The following is a 22,197-nucleotide window of genomic DNA, read 5'->3' as shown; positions in this document are numbered from 1 at the left end:
TCTCTCCGGCGTATAATCATAACATAATCATGCCCACTACATCTATTGATCTGTTCACAGTACACTTCCACTGGAGCAGCCAAATGGTGTCCTTAGGCGAGGCTCTTGCCAAGACAGATATGATGACACCAATTAGATTACACTGATATTCAAAATACACAATGGATTTATGTGGCGTGGGCTAAAGTCTCAGACTTATTTGGCTTACGGTGATGCTTAGCAATTTATCCAGTTGTCACGCTGTCCCAGAAGTTCCTCAATGTCATGCTAATTAATTATTTATCATTACCTAAATGCGCTAATTAATTGTCAGTTTAAGGGCATGCTTTTATGGAAGACATTCAATCTGTCTCAGGGGATCACTTTCATCATAGCATACATACCAATTATTTATTAATATCCTGCTAATTCTTTTTAGAGTAGACATAGTGAAGGTCAGAGCAGAAGAAAAAGGCACAGTGATTTGTGAGTGAAGCCCACTGACATTTATCCCTTCCCGTGGACTTTCAAGATCTGTTTAGAAGGATGCCGTTACCCCCTTTCCTTATTCTCAAAGTGAATGTCAAGGACACGCGTAAACAGCGATGCCATACCTCATTACTGGTCATATTTATTCTAAGGAGATGCCCTTATCACAGTGTTTATAATTAAACGGATGAGACCGCAATTTTGAAAAGATCTGTCATTTTCCCCCTCCAAGTTCCTGGGGGGTTGTTTAATGGATGAGCTATTTGTCTTTTCCAGCCATGATGCATGTTATATGCTTTTCATCTCGTTGTAAGATCAGACAATCACTTTTTGAGTGGGTCTAATTATAGCAGCCTCCCATGAGTTGGCATTAAACTACAGCATCACGCAGGCATCTGGTATTGAAATAATTGGCACACTTAGAAAGGGACCATGGCATTTTACAGATGTTCCCGTGCACTGTTTAAAATGTGTCAAAACACCCATTAGCTGGTTCTGAGATGACACACACAGAGTGCAAGAAACTGTAACTAGGAATTCAAACCTTCTAACTTCAGATGCTCAGTCTGGTGTTAAGGGCACCTCAAATGCCACATCTTCAAGAGCTCGAAATGTAGCTAAAAAACTAACAGCAAAAAAGAAGAGTTTAATCATTATTAAATGTGTTAGAAAATACAATTTGTTTGGCAGCCAGAGTGACAGACGCAGCACAAGCCAAAAAACAAAAGCTGAGGATACACACAGTATATCTTCAAAACGTGAGGAATAAAGACAAGAAGTCGCTGACTTATCATTCAGCGCTGTCTCTTAGAAATCAAGCATAAATTCTGCAAATTTGTTTTGTCAAAATACACAACCGCAATTCCAAAAAAGTTGGGGTGGTGAATAAAACTTAAATAAAAACAGAATGCAATGATTTGCAAATCCTATTCAACTGAATACAGTGCAAAGTCAAGATATTTAATGTTCACACTAGTAAACTTTTTTTTTTTTTGTAAATATACACTCATTCCAGGAATGTTTGGACAGGGGAATGTTTACCATGGTGATGCATCACATTTTCTTTTTGGGAACTGAGGACACTAAGTGTTGAAGTTTTGTGCTTCATAATGCACCACACATTTTCAATGAGAGACAGGTCTGGACTGCAGGCAGGTCAGTCTAGTACCTGAACTCTTCTACTGTTGTAACGCATGCAGGATTTGTCTTGCTGAAATAAGCAGGGAGGGACGTCCCTGAAACAAACCTCATCTGGATGGCAGCATATGTTGCTCCAAAACCTGTACACGCCTTTTATGTGCCTTCACAGATGTGACTGTTACCCATGATGCCATGGGCACTAACACACCCCCATAACATCACAGACCATGGCTTTTGAACTTTGCGCTGGTGACGATGTGGATGGTCCTTTTCCTCTTTAGCTCAGAAAAAAATGGCATCCATGATTTTGAAAAACAATTTGAAATGTGGAAAATTGTCTTCACCTACAACAGTTTTCCAAAGTGTTCCCAAGCCCATGTAGTGATATCCTTTACATAATCATGTCAGTATTTAATGCAGTGCTGCCCGGGGGATTGAAAGTCACAGACATTCAATGCTGGTTTTTGGCCTTGCCTCTTACGTGCAGAGATTTCTTCAGATTCTCTGAATCTTTTATTAATAGTATTATGGATTGTCGGTGGTGCAATCCATAAATTCCTGGAAATTTTGTGTTGAGAAACACTGTTCTTTAACTGTTGGACTATTTGCCCATGCAGTTTTTTCACATGGTGGTGAACCTCACCCTATCCATGCATGAACGACTGAGCCTTTCGAGGTTGCCCCTTTAAAACCTAATTATGTTACTGTCACCTGTTTCTGTGCATCTTCAACTTTCCCAGTTTTTCCCAACTGAAACAGGCATCAAATTCATAATGAGTGTATATTTACAAAAAACAATTAAGTTTATCAGTTTGAACGTTAAATATCTTGTCTATGTACAAATCATTGCAGTTTTGCAATGCATTCTGGTTCATATAGGCGCTCAAACTTTACCATTAGTACTAACTGGACAAAAGTGCTGAAGTTCAACTGTTTGTGCCACAAAATGCAAACTTTCTTACTTTAGTTGTCTTCAACAAATTTAACTTTCCAATATTTTTGTTAGCTTTATGATCATTGACTGTGAGAGCAGATTTCTCAGCATAAATCCACATCTCGTCTAGTGCCTAAGTGAACAGTAATAATAATAATAACAGTACTAGTAATACCTAGAAATGATAATGCTGTGCTCACCAACACTGCTCCCACAGACAGTTAAAAAGGTCAGAACTATTCTCTGTCTCTGACGCTTTGCCCCTATATGTCTCATAAATAAAAGCATTTTATATGGTCTAAGTAAAATCTAGGACAGTGGGCTATTAATGGCCAAGGGACTCCTCTCCTGGGGCAACAGTGTTAATCGGAGCAATAGGTCTCCTTCCTCCTGGATCAATGTCAGCACAAATTTCAGATTGCTTTCCTGATGCGCGCCAAGTTATCTGTGATTCAACTTTAATAGGTTATTGAACGGAGACAGCATTTAGGGAGCAGGGCCGTATTTCACATTATTGACAATCAAATGCACACAACTTTCTCATTAGCATGCATTAGGAAAACACAGAATTAATCTTGACAACACCATTGGGGAACATGACTACAGTTACACGCTTGTTTAAACAAACATGCCTGACGGTGGCTCAGCGTCACGTGAGGAAGGGACATGAGGAATGTAGGTAAATACAGTTCGACAGACCTTATAGTGGACAAAAAGCTACCGTGCTAAAAGAACGAGAAGCATGAATTAGGGGGAAAAAAAAGGGGGTCGACACTGTGTTTTCTAAACATAAATGAAACATTGGTTTATACATGTATAATGATAAAGCAATCTGCGATATCATCTTTAAAGTTGCAAGACCTCTGTGCATCATGGCTTCACTCCCTGTCATTTTGGATAAAATCATGGTTTTCAGCATGAATGCCACTTCAAAGATTTGTACTCCACAAATCTCTGCTATGCAGGGCAAAAGAGGGCTGGATGTTTCACATTTATTTGACCAACAAATTGGTATCAAAGCTTAAGAATAGCATGTAATGGATATTCATCTATCTTCGTATTCTTTACAATTATAGTGAAACGCGCACGCACACATACACACACGCAGATATGCAGCAACAGCTATGCAAATGCTATTAGGACTCATGATGCGCGTGATCCTCCTGCTTAAAGCGAGCTCATTATACCGTAATGCATTTGCGCTGACAATCCCTAACCAAAATGCAGCGCTTGGGTGACAAAATGAGTGGTGGCAATTCAAAGTGGGCGTGCTAAATCAGATGACATTTCGCTGCACCTGAAGGTCAAGTGTTTTGTCAACATGGACAGAGTCTGATGACAAAGCTGCCAACGTCGGGTGAAAGATTTTACTGTCATGTTGCCCAAACAAGAGGTGGACATTACAAGTCTGAGAGGGAGGGAAAAGAGAAATGGTAGGTTATTGTATGTTGAGGGGAAAAATAAATATTTACTGTTATAATAAAGGTCTGCATGTACAATATTCATACGTCTGGAGAGTCTGATGAGCTGTACTTCAGGCCTGTGTCAGTTATTTACATGTGAAAAGCAAAAATAAATTCATTATTGTGAAGGTAAGCAGAAAGTAGAGAGCAAGATAGACAAAGGAGAATAGGATGCAAAACAATCAATTAATTCTTTTAAACTGAAATAATAATTTTAATAAGCTGAATTTTCAAATCGCAATTTTAATTATAACTAATATAATTCAGTGTATAAACAGTGACAAGCAGAAAGTTAAGGCAGCAACCACTGATTTCCCTAGAAAATTTCCTCATCTGTTGTTAATTAACATTAATTCTGTGAGTTAGCAACAAATAATAAACCTTTGCTGTTGTCATTACTAACTGTGGTTAATACTCACTCTCTCTGCACGAGGGTCTGTTGTCTTAACACATGACAGCCTCATCTAAGACTACGGCTAATTTTGAATAAAAGTGAGTGGGCTGTTCAAACTAGCATCTTGCTTCTGTTGTTGAGTGTAACAGACAGCTGCTGAACAAACAGCTGTCAGAATCTCAGACGTTAAACTTTGAAGCACACCGTTTTTTTAAATGTGTCACCGGTTTTGAATCAGGACCTCGAGGACTTGAAGTAGTTCCATCTGTTAGTCTGAGAAGCTAGCATCCCTGTTAGCTCAAGCAGCTACAACGCAGAGTTGTGAACATTATGTTGGCAGCTTGTTTTGTCACCTTGTATACCTCGTAGTATATTTGTGCATATTTTAAAGGAGAAAACTGTAATATATTTATGGTAATAAATCATTAAACGACCATAATATGTCATCAGAGATTAAGGAAACATGCTAAGTTGAATTATTCATGTCTTTGACAACAACGCTCCAACCGTCCCCCTTTGAAAGTTCTATTCTGGTCCGTAACTTGTTTTGTTGTTTCTACGTTTCATGTCAATTAGAGTTCGAATTAATGCTGAAAGTTTGCCAGACGAGTTACCTAGTTTATGAATCGTAAGAAATCTTTAATAGTCTTTTAGAAGAGTAGGGGGAGCAGATGTTCACAGGGTAACGGTTAAATTGAGCAATAATGGAGTTAGAGTGGATAGAGATAGATCTATTTATATACAGTAAAATAACTGCAAGTTTATTCATAATATTGGTCTGATGAATCACAATAAGATTTTTCTTTTTCTTTTTATCGTTCAGTCCCGGTCTGAAATGGAGGCCACTGACCAACAAAGGCACCCCAGTCAGGAAAATCCTTCTAATTTTGTTGGTTATTGTGATTTAAGTGCTTCATCTGCAACAGTGCCATAGCTCTTGAACAGCTATAATAAAAACAAGGACAACCTTAATTTGAATTTGATGAAAATGTTTAATCTGCCATTGATTTCTTTTCGCTTTACAAAACAGTATAGAAACATAAGCAGGGTCCCTCCACAGCAAATGGCCTCGCTGAAGGCCAGTAGCAGCTACTGACATTAGGAAGGCATTAGCTTGAATTATTCAGCATTTTCGTTTTGTTCCATAAGCTCGGTGTACATTATTAAGTAATATAGAATGTCAGGGATTTTCAGTCAGTATGAACATTACACAGGAGAAAAAAAACATGCATCTGACGCATTTGCTGCTGACCCAGCCTCCAAGCTGTTTGACAAATCATTGCCTGCATCTCCCAAGAGGAGGCTACAAGGTATGCCAAACATCATCATACAGGAAGGCCTGTTCAGGTGGTTTACACCACACAGTCATATAGATTCAGACAAAATATCACACCTGTCATGACACCTTAGTGTTATGTGCTGTAGCTCAAACCTTGTTTGCATAACTGAAGCCAACGTAATGTACCCAGAAAGGCAAAAAGAGACAGAAAATGGACGTTAAAAAGCATGTGCATTGAGCCAACATTATGTGCAATGTGTGTGGCAACAAACCCGAAAAAGCAGCAAGGGGCACGGGCAAGTGTGTGACATTAGACATAATTCAGAATAAGGGCCAAGTGTCCAGCCAAGCGGACAGACGAAGCCCTCATGTTCAGACTATGCCAGGGGTAAATATTCACTGTGACATTTGTGCTGTATGCTATTTCCATCGGCTGAGTTGTAGCCGACTGACATTTTCATCCAAGTCACACTGGCCATGATTTCTACATTTCAAATCTATTCAAAATATCAGATACACAGGATGTACCCACTGTGAGGGGAAATACAAAACAATGGATTGTAAGGTGTTCATACTGTTCCTGCAAACCAACCACTGCCTTAGAAACACGCACAGAGGGGATTTAACACCCCGCTCTCACAATCGAAGTTTTAACCATATCTGCTTCAGGTTTTAGTTAATTTGGACAAAAACATTTCAGTGTAGTTTTACCTCAATTTGGAAATACACAAGCCAAAAAAAACAGTAAGTAAGGGATAATGTGCAGTGAGCAGGTCATTATCTTGTTGAATAAACCCTGCCAGGTTTATTTGCCAATAATGACCTGCTCACTGTACATTATCCCGGTTATTACATGGTTACTTACAAAAATAAATCAATAATTTGATGCAAAATATTGATATAAACAATTTTTTTGCTCCTCTAGTCTATGATCAGAACTGCTTCCATGGCAACAGATTGTTCTTCATAGCAACTGTCTGCTACACTGAAATGACAGACATTAGGATTCTGTAATTGACCAATCAGAATCATCCTGAGGAAGTTTATTTTGCAATAATACCTGTTGACTGTACATTATCCCACTTATTACATGGTTACTTACAAAAAATACAAATTAATTAATATTTTAAATGATTTTACGGATTTAAAAGTGATCAGAAACAACCTGAAAGGGTTTATTTTGCAATAATGACCTGCTCACTGTGCATTATCCTGCTTATTACATGGTTACATGGTTAAATGGTTACGGTTAAAAATAATTTTATTGCTACTCTAGAGTATATTATCACAGCTACAGCCATAGCAACATTCTGTTATGCATAGCAACAGTCTGCTTTACAGAAATAATAAACTTTAGAAGACTGAAATTGACCAATCAGAATCGAGCACTTAACAAAACCGTGTAATTAAATGTTAGAATGTGTGCAACAGTAACCTGTTATTTTACTTTTTTAATCAGAATGAACATCTCTTATCAGCTATGATTCAATATATAATTTCTAAACTAATTATTTTACTAATCATATTTTTATTTACTTGCTTACTTTGTTTTTACATTGATGATGCTTCGTGTTGGATGACATTTAATATTACACAAACAAATAATAAATTAACATGAATTGTAGCATCACTAATATTTAGTAAACATAATGATCTTTTCATTATTGGTTAACAGTGAAAAAGTTTAATCAACTATCCTTTTACTATTTATTAATGATGGTCATTATAAAGTATAACCCGACAAACTGGCACACCACTGGGCATCAGAAACTTTGGTTCAAGCTTGGCTCAGTACTTTTTGAAGGCAAGTGTTTCACATCATGTGGTCGACATCTCAGATTTATCTTATGAAGTCACCACAGCTGCTTCCCTCCCCAGTTCGTATTCCTCAGCAGCTTCACTGAAGCATGGTGTTACGCTGTGGGGTGACCGCTTTTCACTCCTTCATGCGAGCTCTGGTATTGTTAGCTATCATTTTAGCCTTCCCTGTCTTCACACATCTTTACTGCGACAGTTGAGGTGTGTTTTGAATATTTTGGGATCTTTTCCTTTCAGTTCAAATTCTGAAACAGCTGCCAGAAGACATTAAGCGTTTAAGTTTGATACTTTCTGGTGTGCACTCAAAATGATCCCACACACTGCTCCCTCATTTAAAACCTATAATTTGGTGGCTCAAGTCCACGATCTCAAAAGTGCATTTCCTCAGTGAGTCATATCAGCCCAAGCAAACTGGAAATTTCTTCCACTGACATAAAGAAAAATAAGCAGATTTTGTTTTGTCTCAGCCCATCTTTCAGAAAACATTTCAGTTTTCATCAAGATTCTGAAAATGCTTTCTACTTGTTTTTATTTGGATGGATTAATGGATTTTGAAATGTTAGTTTGCTTTTTTTATTTACAAAAATAACACTATCACATTAAACTGAATTACATTGTAAGGTGTCTCTATTTTTTTGTCCACCTCCTTCATGTGCTATCTCTCGCAAAGTAATTAAACCGTATGAGCGAGGGAAATGAAGAAGCACGAACCCATTATGTGGCGGTGGCCTAAAAGCAAGCTTGGTTAATTTTTCAGAGGAATTTCCACTAATGTATTCAGAGACTCTGAGACATGACAAAATAAAAAGCTCACATTGGCAGCTAAGAAGAAAAGTGTGCATTTAAAGTGTGCTTGGCCAAAGGCTTTCATAATCATAGTTATCAGCACAGTGAATGCTATTCATCATCACTGTAAACTGCAAAAAAAAGCCTCATTATGACGGATGTGCAGGAGTGCTGGAATACTTCATTAACCGAAATGGAGTTTAAATCAACTATATTTTTAAGAAAAATGCACACTCACCACTAAAATCATTTATTAGCTTTATTAAAGCAGAGATCACAGCCTTTTCTTAAATAAACTACTTAATGAGCTCCTTCTAAGATGATCCTGGGGAATGATACTGGCATTGTGGGCAGTGCTTTGAGTAGCCAGAGATTAAATCTTTCCAACAGGTAATGTAGAGAGACCCAACTTGAAAATGCCATAATTTATTAGCACTGTGAATGTGAGGAACATCTGCAATATGGACACTGAGAGGGGAGAATGTACGTAGGTACCTCACGCCTAGGTTGTCAAACATGGCAGCTTGGTCAGTAGCCCCACGCCTCAAACTATGCCGCTGTGGGTCTGGCCTTTGGATGCAGCTCTTTTGAATTTTTCTATAGCCCGCAAGAGGCTGCCTGCAAATCCAGCTGACGTGTGTATGATACGATAAATAAAGAGATAAGTATCTTCTACTTTGAGACATCTGAACCTGCATCATGAGAACAGATATCTTTTAAGGCATCTATGTGCTGTGATTGGTTGCAATGGGATTACAGCTGCTCCACATCTGCCATTCGCTCAGTCAAGCCTTGTGTTGCACTCTGGGCCGGTGGGCCAGAGAGGAACTCATGTTAGCTAGGCTAACAACAAGCTTCAAAATGTCTCTCTCAGAGCTAAAGAGATGTAACGCTGATTGTGAAAATGGGGAATTCCAGAGCAAATAGACTGATCTGGCCTGATTGTTATTAAAACTGTACAGTCCTGCTGTAGGTAATCTGCTATCTTCAGTTTTGCACTTGCACATCTCTGTGATCAAGTTAGCCATAATAAATACGCAACCATGACTTTTTAAAGAAAACAAAAAACACTTGGGTAGTTGGGTAACTTTAGGAAAAGATCATGGTTTGGGTTGAACTAAGTTTCTTTTAAGTACAGAACATAACTTACGTAACATCTTAAAAAGAAGACTTTTGGTGTCACACAACACAAACCCGTCTCCTGTCAGCCACTCCCCCACTCCACCGCCACCTCTCCCTCTCTCCTCCTCTCTCTCCTCCTGTGGATGGCTGCCCACCATTAAAAAAGGGTCTGTCTGCTTGAGGTTTCTGCCTGTTAAAAGGAAGTTTTTCCTCACCACAGTTGGCTCAGTGCTTGCTCTTGGGAAGAACTATTGGTGTTACAGTACAGTCTATATCTGCTCTATATGAAATGAGTCCTGAGATCGCTTTGTTATGATTTGGCACTATACAAATAAAATTAAATTGAACTAAATCGGAGGTCACCGTCTCAAAATAATTTTTATACTACATCATCTGACTGAACGTCTGAGAAAACCATTAGAAATGATGCTAGTGGTGTATCTACAGCGTCATAATCTGAAGCACAGACATTCTACACTTTCTATTTGCGAGAACGAATAGTGCTACAGGAATGTGTTTGAAAACCCGGAAATGAATTAGCATATCATCACATACGGTTCCCTCGTCTCAAAGCTAGTGGGGTTTTTTTTGCGTTATTTGTCTGAAATAAGGTCTGTGGTTCACATAAGATTAAAAGATTTTGACATTTGTTCCACAAAACAAAATCAGTAGATACCCCACCTATGATTTTTTAAGCTTTTATGTGTTTTAAAAAAGGTTGCTAACAAGTGGCTAAATGAGACTGCAGACGTTGTCAGAAGCATTAATTACTTTATAGCCTGATGTTAGATTTTCACTTCTGGCTATATTGCATTTATGCTTCAAAAATCAGAAAAGTGGTTGTCGTTTGGGAAGATTATTTTGCTGAACAAAACTAAGTTCCTGCCTGGCCCACAAAAATACATCCCTGCAGCACTCAATTCAAGTTTAGAAATCTTTGTGTTAAATTTCTGAGCAATCTAATCAGGCCCAAGGGTGAAATCTCCATCAAAATTCCCTCTTGCTCTTTATTAGGCGGATACTAATGCAGACCGAGCACTTCTTCCAGTCAACTACATTTGAAAAACTTCTATTCTGACTTTTGTATTCGACTTTAAATTTGATTTCGCTTTATCAAAATGCTCATTCCTCCCCATCCCCACACAGTGCAAGCTGTGAGTCATCTCGTGTTGCTCGATCATTTCAGCGCCCTTTAGGGAAAAGGTAGACAGTGTATATTGATTGATTTGGGCTGGATATACGCTAAAACAAACAGATATCTTGTTCTAAAGATCAAATTCCTCACCAACTCTAGCGGCATTAACAAATGCAGCTGAGACTGGGCCCAAAACACAGGCACAAGATAATTAGTCACACCAGGCTTGGAGTAGGAAGGGCAGGGAAGCAATCTGACTGAAGGATGTATTGATCCTCCAGAGAGGGAGGGGCACCCAGTCAGGAGTCATGATCAATCTTGCGAGCCAACTCTCTCAATCTGTGACGAAACCTGTGTGTGTGTTTGTATGGGGAAGTGTTCTATCTGCACTATACACACTAAATACACAGGTTTGTGTGTGTGTGCAGCCACATTAACACTACCAACGGCTTGGTGTATGACTTGTCAGAAAGAGACAAATGTCTGTGTGAGTAAAAGACTCCCAGGGGTTAGGGGAAGGGGGTTTAGCTGTACCACAACATCGGAAGCCTTTATCGGTGAGTTAAAAGCCGTCCCTGAGCCGCAGATTCTCCTCATCAAACCGAGCGCTCCAAACCGTGGCACAGCGAGGGGTTTTAAAACCAGCTCAGGCAGTGATAGAAAAGGTAAATCTTCCCAAATATAAACTGTTTGCATATTGGTGTTATCCGGTGGCTGGTCACAGGTGGGCTTCATCTGATTAGACAGTGGTGATGCATATCAGGAGGAGCAGCCGACCAATTGCACTGTAATTCATCTTCCTCTCATATGCTGGAGGAGGAGGAGGAGGAGACGGTGGGGAAGGAGTGCAGCGGGACTGAAGTGGGTTGCACAAGCAGCAGTCCTCCCTCTAGCCTTGAAAGATACGGGATCAGTTATTTTTCTTTTTGCATATTGCACGAAAGAGAAAGACAACAAAAAAGACAATGTGTGAATTTGTTTGTTTATGGGTGGTGGAGGGGGAGGCGGTGTGGGAGTGGGGGGGGGGTGTAGTAATGCTCAGCGCTGGCCTCCAGGGTGGGATGTGTGGATCAGATATCAGACAGCATACTAAGCTGCAGGGACACCCACAGCAGTGGAACTGTAGACGGCTAATTGACAGGCGGTTGGAGACGAAAGCCAGTCCAGATAGCCAGTCACTTTCACGCTCCCACACTCTGCGCTCTCCACCAGGGGGAAGGTGGGAGGCTCGGCGAGACATGCGTGTGTGTGTGGGTGGGTGGGTATGCTGTTAAGGGGTGTGCAGACATCGGACCCACTAGGGGAGTGGATGTCACTCTTACAGTCATCTGCACATGTAGACAGCACATTTTCACACATATACACACACACACACAAAAATACATATAAATCTGAGGATGAGAGCCTGTGCATGAGTTTTCACAACACTTGCAGACAACGCCAAAGGTTTTTCTTGCGGTAGCAGGGACGATCACACTTGTGTGTCTTTCCACAGAGGCAATGGCTCGAAAACCACATCTTACACACCACATCAGGCCAGAGAGACTGACATGTGGTGCGACCTTGCGCCTGAAAGTTAAAAATGAAATCCGTACGTGGCTTTAACATGACAGGAAAATCATCTTGTTTCAGAATGGAAGCTGCTGTGGCAGACATGGGTCGCCCTTTATTTTACTTTATTAATTTCTACTATATTAGATGGTAATTATGGAAACATTACGAGAGAACTGCACTGTAAACTAAAGTGAAATCACATATGAGAATGAAACACTGTGCACAAGTGTTTTCACAGGACTCGCAGACAACGCCAAAGGTTTTTCTTGCAGTAACGGGGATGATCACACTCACATGTCTTTCCAGAGGCACTGGCTCGCAAACCCACACAGCATCAGGCTAGAGAGACCCTGAAAGTGGTGGGTGCAACCTTGTACCTTAAAGTTAAAAATAAAATCTTTGAATGGCTTTCACACAGCAGGAAAATGTCAAACTTGTTTCAAAATGTAAGTAAAGCTGCTGTAGCAAACAGAGATCGCTCTTTATTTTACAGTAAACTGATAAGATGCAACAAGCCACATTTTGTGTATAATTAGACTTAAAACAGAAATAATATGTTCTTTATTAGACAGACTTTCATATATGGTACTCAGGGACACAGAACAACAGAACCGTACTGTAAACTAAAGTGAAATTACATCTACCGCCAAATGAAGACCAAAATTATAAAGGTAAAGAAATAATTTGTGTGAGTTACTGCCAATTGTCGTGTCGTATAGCAGATATGTGATTTCACTGTAGTTTACAGTACAGTTTGTTGTAATCTGTCTCTAATTTCCCTCTAATAAAGTCTAAAAGAGTTTAACAGAGGAAAATAATACAATTCAGTTTACGGCATAGTTCTGTTGTAATGTGTCCCTAATTAAGTCTAATAAGGGTCTAATAAAGGGTTTAATAGTGTCTAATAAAGAACATTATTTCTACTTTTGTCCAATACAATACAAAACACACCTTGTTACATCTTATTAGTGTACTGTAAAATAAAGAGCAACCCAGACATGTTGTAATTTTTGACTCCTCTCTGTGTGATTTCACGTCAGTCTTATACCACACATCGTGGATACAAACAAGATGCTGTGGGTTTAATTCACACACCACACACTCAGTGCTGCCCTACTCTATGTGCAAAGTCTTCTAGGTTTAAGCGCATGCTATAGCCACAGTTCATTATCATCAAGATTTAATTGAAGTCTTCGTATTTAGGCTGTAAATGTGTTTTTTGTTTGTTCATAATATCTGGGGCAGTATTATTGAAATCAGCTCACAATAATTTCTATTTGGCGCCATTTCTTTACAATAAGATGGTTTTAGATTTCATTCCACTATGAAGGACAGGATGAGGGAGGGGGGTGAACATCATCTGAGGCTTACACTATTAAACATTCAATTATCTATAAAACACACAATAGGGGCTTCAGTCAGTGTAATGACAGATTGCAGGTGGAGGGCTCCTCGTTGTTGTCCCCGTTAACCTGGGTTTTTATAGATCACCTCACATGCCACCCTATAGCTGTTTAGTTATCTCCATGAATATATGCAGAAGGGATCTGTCCTTGCTGAGAGCAAAATCTGATAATGCAGCAGCAAACACAGCTGAGAGTCAGAGCAAACCAATTCAGAGCTCTGTTTAAAAAAAGCCAAAGGGCTCGCTGCTCATCTCTGCGACAGCACCACACAATAGATGAACAATTATTCAGAGTTAGACTGGAAGAAAAAAATAATCTATTTATTCATGGCTTGTTGAATCAGCTTTATCTTCTGTGATTAATCCAAGTCAATAATGTAATCTTTAATTATAAAGAATGGCCTTATTACCTACGTCAAATTATCACGCTGGTCCACGATGCTGGAAAGAGGAAAACAAATTTCTCTGCTACGTGATTATGTATTTTTCTGCCATAAATTAGAACAGCCAGGCACTCGTATTTATTTAACTATTTTGAATGTACAGAAGAATTTCATGGTTTTCTGTAAAACTAATAACTTCATATGGAATGACAACATATTTATGATTTTTTTGTGAATCAAGTATGTTAAAACACCCCACGCATGCAAAAGTGAAATTTCTTGCAATTCTTTGTGGAATAAAACTAAATACTAACCACAGGTCTATTGCACCAAGCATGGTCTGTTTACAGAGGAGCTACAATGTCAGAAAATGTTCCAATTACATTTCATCATGTAATTTTCCCATGAGAACCACATCCATGTAGCTATTACTAAAATCAAACATCTGGAGCTCCCTGAATGATCAATCGAAGGAAAACACATTACAAGAAGCTGATCCTGAAGGAGGGCCCCATGAGAGCAAGAATAATGACCGGTGTGCACAGGAGAATTTTATATGTGTGTGTGTCTGTGGCTTTGTACATGCTTGCATGTGATTAATAGCACATCACCTGTAATAATGGCTTCCTTGCTGTAACAAATGATGTGTGATTTGAAGTTATAAAACATACAATCACACAGGCACGAACAGAGTAGTGAATGCATGCAACTGAGCCTCATTTGCACTTTTTACATTCTGCTCTCCTGCCCAGTCCCCACAACTCCCAGTCCGTCCTCCCTCAATGTATGCACTCCCAGTTGTGTCCCCCACCGGGACTGAGAGTAAGTGATTTGTCACGCGTGGAAGCAGCAAGTAGCCTGAGACAAATCTAACTGACAGCCCCCGAAAATGCAGATCACATAGCCGACAGAGAGGAAACAGCAGCTTAGGGAACTTTCAACGGGATCTTAATCTGTGATGAAGTCGCACAGCGTCCAACAAGAGCTACAGGACGATTCATACACTGACACGGGACAGACATTTCCTGGATGTCAGAATTGTCTGCTAATTAATGTACTCACAGAGGACTGAGTGTCAAAGTGTCAGAGGACATCGCCGTCAAACGTGCTAGAAGCACATTACAAACTTTTAGAGTCATGTTGTTGCTTCACACTGAATTTCGTCAAACTTTTCAGCCCCCCCTGAGGAACATGACATTTTTGTTTGCCTGATAGAACAACTGAGAAAATTTCTTGGAGGGGGATCCATTCTTGTGTCACAGGTAATTTTACGTCTCCATGTGAGGTTCTGTCTCAAAGACAACAGAGATGAACAAGTCAGAGAAACCAAAAGAGAAGCAGTGAAACGTCATTATTTCTTTGGTGTGATTTGGCACATCAGAGGTAATGTAGTGCCATCCTCGTGATAAGACAGAATCTTTAGGTCTCAGGAAGGTGAGCATATCAATGTTCAACATACCCTATTAAGACTTGACACCCGCACTTTATCATCACTAAAGCAATTGCATATTCCTATTCCTGCAGGAGAGATGGGGAAATCCATCTCCTGCAAGGACAGTGCCTTTAATAAATAGTGCACAGAACACAGGCACAAACTCTCCCTCTTTCACCTGATCCCACACTCACACACACACTTTCCTTCTCTCATGGAAATTGTTTCATTCCTTTTAGTCAATCTGGCTAATGCAAAAATCATGTATGTCTGTCTTTAAATATTTAATCTTAACAGCAGCAAGATTGAAATACAACGTTGAAGAAGCATTACTCCTTCTCCTGAAAGGTACAAGAGCTCAGAGAGGAGGAGGAGGAGAAGGAGGAGGAGGAGGAAGAGAGAGGGAGAGAGGCAGCTGCTCTGCAATGTCAGGAAGAGAGAGGGGGAGCGACAGGGAGAGACGGAAGAGAGGAAGAAGAAGACGAGACTCGGCTATTTTCGATGACAATTTTGTTGCCATGCACTCTCAGCTAGTGGAGTTGGAGGCAGCATTAAAGCACAGTTTGCCTTCGAAAAAAAGTATACAACCACATACGACAGCGCTGTGTTTTTCTTCTTCAGGAGCAGCCTTTGTTCTTTGACATAATAGATTCTGGTACAGGCTGAGACACGCGGCTGGAGAGAAACACTGTTGCTGCTTAGAACTTAGTGAGAAGAGAAACAGCTCAATGACTGAGCCAAAGCAATGAATCTTGCATGCAGAAATGCATCGTGGGAACCACATGGCCCCTGGAGATGAGTACAAGCACAAAGAGAATTTCAATTCCTGCTGCCTTAAAGTGTTCATTCTGTTTTCACGCTTATTGGTAGTTTTGTACGAACAAGTTACGTATGTACAGTATGATTCCTCAGAGTGTTTAAAATGTGAAAGTTTTACTTTTACCTCACTTGTTTTACGCAATAAAAAGTTTTTGCAAAGCAAATAAAGCATGATGGAGTAAAGCAAAATCATTGCCGGAGTTGGCAAAGACAGAACTTTGAGAAACTTTTTCACTCACCACAGAGAAGTCCTCGACTGAACAGTTCTGTCCACTGAAATTGCAGCTCATGAGCATCTCTTCTAACTGATGTCCTGTCCTGTTGAAGATGTCCTGCATGTCAGGGGCAGGGTACATTAAATCGGTAGGTTTGTGCCCATCCTTGTTTTTGGGGGGCAGACCCGTCAAGTTGGCCAGGTGGTAGATGTCGGCATCGGTGAGCGCGGAGAAGCGAAAGCGGTTGATGTTGCAGATGGTCACAGCGGGGAAAACCATCTCCGGAGTCGCCTCCTCATTCAGCGCTGTGACATGAGGGTGTTCCAGGTATGAGATGGCACACTTAGCCGCTTGGTAGAGAAACAGCGCCAGTGATGTCAAAAAGGCAAGAGCCCAGAGAGTCTGCCGGATGCCCAGGCGACCAGAGACAAAGATGTGGTTAATCCCATGAAGGGAGCAGGAGTTAGCAAACCCGGCCAAGTCCTTAGCCGGAGGTGTGCAGCTCTCCTCGATCAGGCTCTCCTTGTCCCCATCCTGCTTGCTTTTCTGCTTCTCATCCTCCTCTGCAAATTTGATTTTGCAAACAAATTCGATAGGCATGGGGGCAGCCAGGTCTGCGTTTTGGTTTTGTTTTTGATGGCAGCTATCAGCCCTGGATCACTTCCCTCCTACTTCCTTGGCTTTTGTCCTCTGAGCGGGAAACAACTCCAGAAAGAAGAGGAAAAAAAGACAGGAGAGAGTTTGTTGCTGCTGCTGCCGCCGCTGCTGCTGCCTCTGCTGTGACTGATAGTGCTGCTGCTGCTTCTGCCGCCACGGCTCCTAGTGACTAGAGCGCTGCTGCTGCTGTGCTGCTACTGCTCTGAACGCTTGTCTCACTACTTGATCAGCTCACACAGTCTCGCTTATCAGCAGTAATACAGCTGTCAAAAAAAAAAACAACCTTGCACACTGCCTCAGACCCACAGATGAAAATGCAGCATTTTGAGCCGGACTAAAATAGGCACAGGGTACTTAATAATTCATGAGAAGGTAACATTGTGATTATTTCCTCCTCACTGGCGCGAGTTGCAACTTCCCCCGGTCATCCCTGCGCTTCCAGCCGACAGCCCCCCCCCACCTCCGCCTGCTTAATCCACTTGTTTGGACGGCGCTTCCACTTCTTGACCTGAATAAAGTTGGTGTCAAAGGTTGTCCTGCCAAACATCCGGCATTTGATGTGAATCACAGGGGGTCACCGCTTTTTAATGCTACCCCCAGCGTGGTCTCTAGGGAATGCCTAATTGAAACAATAATGAGGAGTGCGAGAAGTGGAATTGAGCACAAGCAACTCCTGGCAATCAATCTTGTCTTTGCAACAAAAAAGTAAAAGACTATTGATCGAGGGAACGTGTCTGTCAGAGATTAAGAGAGGCACTACAACGGCGTTTTCTTATCAGGAACTAATGGTAGCATCACAAGACTCCTGCACGAATTTGAATTAGTGAATGCCTCCTGATCTGGACCCCGATGCTGCTAAAGATGTTGAAATGAAGTATTGATCTGCCTCCGTCCCTATCCTTTACAGTGTGTGTCTTAGTGCTGTTAATGGCCCTTTTCCAAGTTGCCAAACAAAATTATGCAAATGTGAGGCAGAAAAGTGAGAGCCCTAATGCATGTTATTCCCCTTTAAATGGAATTAGTCATGCGGGTCACATCACAAGGGGCTGAGACCTCCAGAGAAAAGGCATATTTAAAAGTGAATTCAACCGCTCCAAAACACACGTGCCAAGTCAAGTCCGGGGGAGCAGCAGATAGGAGAGATTACTCAAAACTGCAGAATGAATATGGGTACAAAAGACATCTGCTTCCTCTTACCCTCCCAAACATCTACGAGGATGATTTGTAAAACACAGTCATTTTCGCACTAAATAAAAACGAGTTTACGACATAATCAAACAGTAAATGTTAACCGTAATCAGATTAAACATGTATAATTGATCTCTTTGGCTCCATCTCCTTTTGTTGCTTGTCATTGCAATCCCTCACACACATGCTTTTTTTGGGTGTTTCTGCAACTACAGGCATTTTTAACTCCCCAAAATTAAAGACCAACCTCATCCAGCTCATGAATATTAATTATAACCATTAGAGTCTGTAATACATATTAACAGGTACACAAAATTGCATATAATCATTAAGATTTTATTCTGGAACATGTTAATATTTAATGTTTTTCACCAAAAAATGTCCTTACTGCAAAATTAGAATAATGTTTGTTTTGCAAATTTTCTTTCTTTATTTCTATTATTTAAAAGTATTTTCATTAAGCTTTGTGCTTCATTGTAAATATTGAAAATTTAGACAGTAACCTTAGATGTAAACTGTGTTCATGCACAAAAGATAATAGATGTTGCTTTTTCTGATAAACAGCTGCAGCGGTTTCACTCAATACTGGACCAATTTCCAAAATTGTTGTCCGCATTATCACTTTGACACAAAAACAAGGGAAAATACAGTCCAGCTTTAGAAAAAAAATCATCTTATCCTTTGTTTACCTTGCCTTTATCTCAATACCTCAAGCTGTTGCGGTAAATATGTGTTGCGGAAATGATTTTTTTTTTTAATACTGCAGTAAACGGCTGCTAGCTTTGGCCCTTAGTATCTAATTTATGAATTCAACAGTAATATCTATTTATTTTTAAAATGTAGCTCAAAATGCCCAATTAACGACACACTTGATAAGATCTGTCTCCCTAGAAATTATAATTGTTTGGCTTTGAAAAAGACTCATACTATGGCGTTTGTTCAGTGTCCCTGCAGGGGCGGATCCAGACTTTTTTGAGTGGGGTGGCCCAGATGGGGCACTGACTTATGCAGGGGTCACACAAAGCAGCGCAAACGTGTTTGAATAGCATTAACCTCCCAGTTCCATATCTACTTTGATTACTAACATTACAGTATCTTACTTTATTTAAAAATAAAAGATAAATAGTCCGACCAATCACAACACAACAGAGTGGCACCATACAAATATGATAAAAAGCCTCCATACTTTATTCTTTAAGTCCTCAATACAGAATTGTACCTCCATTGTTCCTCTTTCTTCAGGCTGTGAGGCTCCTAAATTCCACCATGAAAAATAGTTTTATTTTTGTGATTTATTATTTATTCACCCACTTGCTGTATAAAGTTTTTTGGGCATGGTCTTTGTTTTTGAGAGCAGCATAAAGGCAACTACAACTAACAACACAACATATAATGCTGCTTTTGTAAAATGAAAAGAATAAAGTACATTGACCTTGCAAAAAATTTAAATTGGGCTGCATACAAACCCCCCCCCCCCAAAAAAAAAACAATGCCCATTCAAAAATACTCATCAAACAGTTGGTTGAAACTACAGTCCCGCCTCTCACTGAGCAGATAACCAATCAATGGGGCGGCACTCGGTGTGGCCAATCAGATTTGAGAGGTGGTCTGTGCCCCCCTGGCCCCACCCCTTCTAGAAATGCCCCTGCTTCCCAGTATACACATGGAGGTGTGAGACAAGTGCATTTAGATGAAAAAAATCATTTTTAAATCAATTATAAATGGACAAAAAGTAATTTTAATATGGTGTAAAGTAATTTTCATATGAAAACATTTAATTTGAAATAATGCCATATTTTACACATTTCAAGTGATGTTTGGACCCAAAATGCTTCATGAATGTTATTAAATCACATTATTTAGTAATTATTTTTATGTCAACAGCTGTTTTTTCCAAGCATTATATGACTGGACTTACAGAAATGCCCATAGGTGCAGAAACACCCTATTACACTTTTTTTATAGTCAGATTGTCTTTCGATGGGGTGTTCTTCTGCTAGATAAACAGAGATATGTGGGATATTGCCTTTAGTCGATAGAAGTGAAGCATCCATGGTTTAGCTGTGCCTCTGGCAGGCACCGAGGTCTGCTAACCACAGAGTGTTTTATGTAGTCACTCCCAGAGGATACTGGGCTTATTTACAGTCTCACAGAGGAAATGAAAGCTCACAGTCCACGCCATGACTAAATACCAAATGTGAATAAAAAACACGCAGGCACATCTGGCACATGAAAACCATTCAAGGAGTGGATGGCATTATGTTTGTTTGTCAGAGCCAATAACACTCCAAACCCCGGGCCTGTTCTGCGTTTGATGCCCAAAAAAAATGAGATACAATGGACAAAATGTCGCTGACCTTCAAGTTATTTTTGCCACTGTCAATAACGTGTCATTTTGCAGGAGCATTTAAATACATCAGCAGGTGCTTTTACAGGCCTTTGTAAGTCGCTTCTCACACAACCATAAATATTGTGAATTACAACTTTATTCAGTCTGAGAATGGCGTGACGGGAGTGCTTTTCTCCCTTCAAAATACAAGGCTCAGCTGTGAAAGGAAATGGTTGAGGGGGTTTAAAATTGGCCTGTTTGGTCTGTTTATTGAGAAGTAAAAGTAGTTTGTAGAACTAGAAGATGTGGACGGGAGATATCCTCCCTGAGAGAACAGGCTGACACTTTTATCATCTCATCCTAAAGCTCCATCTATTGGACGTCTCTGTGGTCAGCTGTTGTTTTGATGTAAAGTGCAGTCTGGCAATTTAGGACACATTCATCTCACTGTCTAAAATTTAAGGAGGATGGTTCTGATAACAAATGGAATTACTTACCATTAATTAATTTTCTTTGTGTGTAGATATTTTCATAAATCTTTTTAAACCTGTTTCTAAGAATCATCATTATTGAGTGAAACACCACGGGATAGAGCTGAACAAAAGATGGAAAATCTAAAGATATTTGACAATAAACAGCTACTGAGTCCAATAAACTCCGCTCCGATAGTTGTATCTGCTCCCACAGGAGCAGGGACAGTTTTAGGTCCATTTTTTGGTGGCAAAGGAACTCAGTTTAGGCCTCTAAACAGATCACAGCAAATGTTCCTGAAACAGGCTATTCTCGTCTGTGTCTGTTTTCACCGGAGCCATTTAAGAGGAAACGCAGCACATGTTAAAATATTAATCAAAATCAATACAGCATTTTATTTTCCAGAGTAGTCAGAGCAGTTCACAGTGGTCAAAAATAACTAAGGAAAAATGTTTGTTTTGTTTGCTTTCGTTGAAAGAGAATTTTAATGCACATAATGGAACCTAAAAATAAAGTTAGATTACACTTGATTGTCCCATTTGTTCAACACATTTTCAAATGACATTTTAGTAATCCACAATCCAGTGTGGGGAAAGGATTTAACATAAATGAAGGTATTTTGTGATTGTGGAAACGTGTGTGTGCGTACTTCGGTAAAATGCGTTGGGTGCTATCTTGTGCAGACAGACCGACCGCGCCACAGACTTCGCGCTTTGACCAGGTTTTAGCTTGTGTAAAGCATGAGTGGTTTTTATCCAGATAGCCACGCCTTCGTTTTGCCTTCATTTTCAGACCTCCCGTCCATGGAGACAGACCAGGTACAAGTTCATTTGCTATCTTGCAGACGTGGCAAAAATGGCAACCATACTGGTGTAAGGTAGCGAATCCACCTGCGGTACCAGCGCATCGGCTTTGCACCGGGTGTGAGATAGAACCATACATGTCAGCGGGGCAGTTTAGTGCTGCAATGGCAAAGTGACGTGAGCACTTTTCCAAATCTCTAACTAACAAGCTTGGATCAACCCTTCCTAAGTCCCACCCCTTTTCAATCTGTGCTCCAATCACATTTGAGTAAACTTGGTACCTTGGTCAACTTTTTCCTCTCCCGTTTCCTGTACCTAGCCATGCTATGCGCTCAACTCATCTATGTTGAAAAGAAAACCAAATTTTGAAGATGGTTGAAAGACATTTCTGGGGAATCTGTA

General features: G+C 40.2%; 1 protein-coding gene across 1 annotated transcript in view; it reads right to left on the bottom strand.

Moving 5' to 3' along the window:
* The window catches only part of asic4a (acid-sensing (proton-gated) ion channel family member 4a), a 134,088-nt gene extending 116,693 nt beyond the window's left edge, over positions 1-17,395 (bottom strand). Inside the window, exon 1 of the mRNA XM_084725427.1 lies at positions 16,372-17,395. Within this exon, the coding sequence (XP_084581553.1) occupies positions 16,372-16,947 (576 nt within the window). The 5' untranslated portion in view covers positions 16,948-17,395. The remainder of the gene's footprint in view (positions 1-16,371) is intronic.
* Between the last annotated feature and the right edge of the window lie 4,802 nt (positions 17,396-22,197).

This window comes from Lutjanus erythropterus, chromosome 8 (assembly GCF_056507025.1).
Source record: "Lutjanus erythropterus isolate fLutEry1 chromosome 8, fLutEry1.hap2, whole genome shotgun sequence".
Classification (NCBI taxonomy): domain Eukaryota; kingdom Metazoa; phylum Chordata; class Actinopteri; order Lutjaniformes; family Lutjanidae; genus Lutjanus; species Lutjanus erythropterus.
Note: the sequence above shows the minus strand (reverse complement) of the source record. Positions and strands in the feature narration are given on the sequence as shown.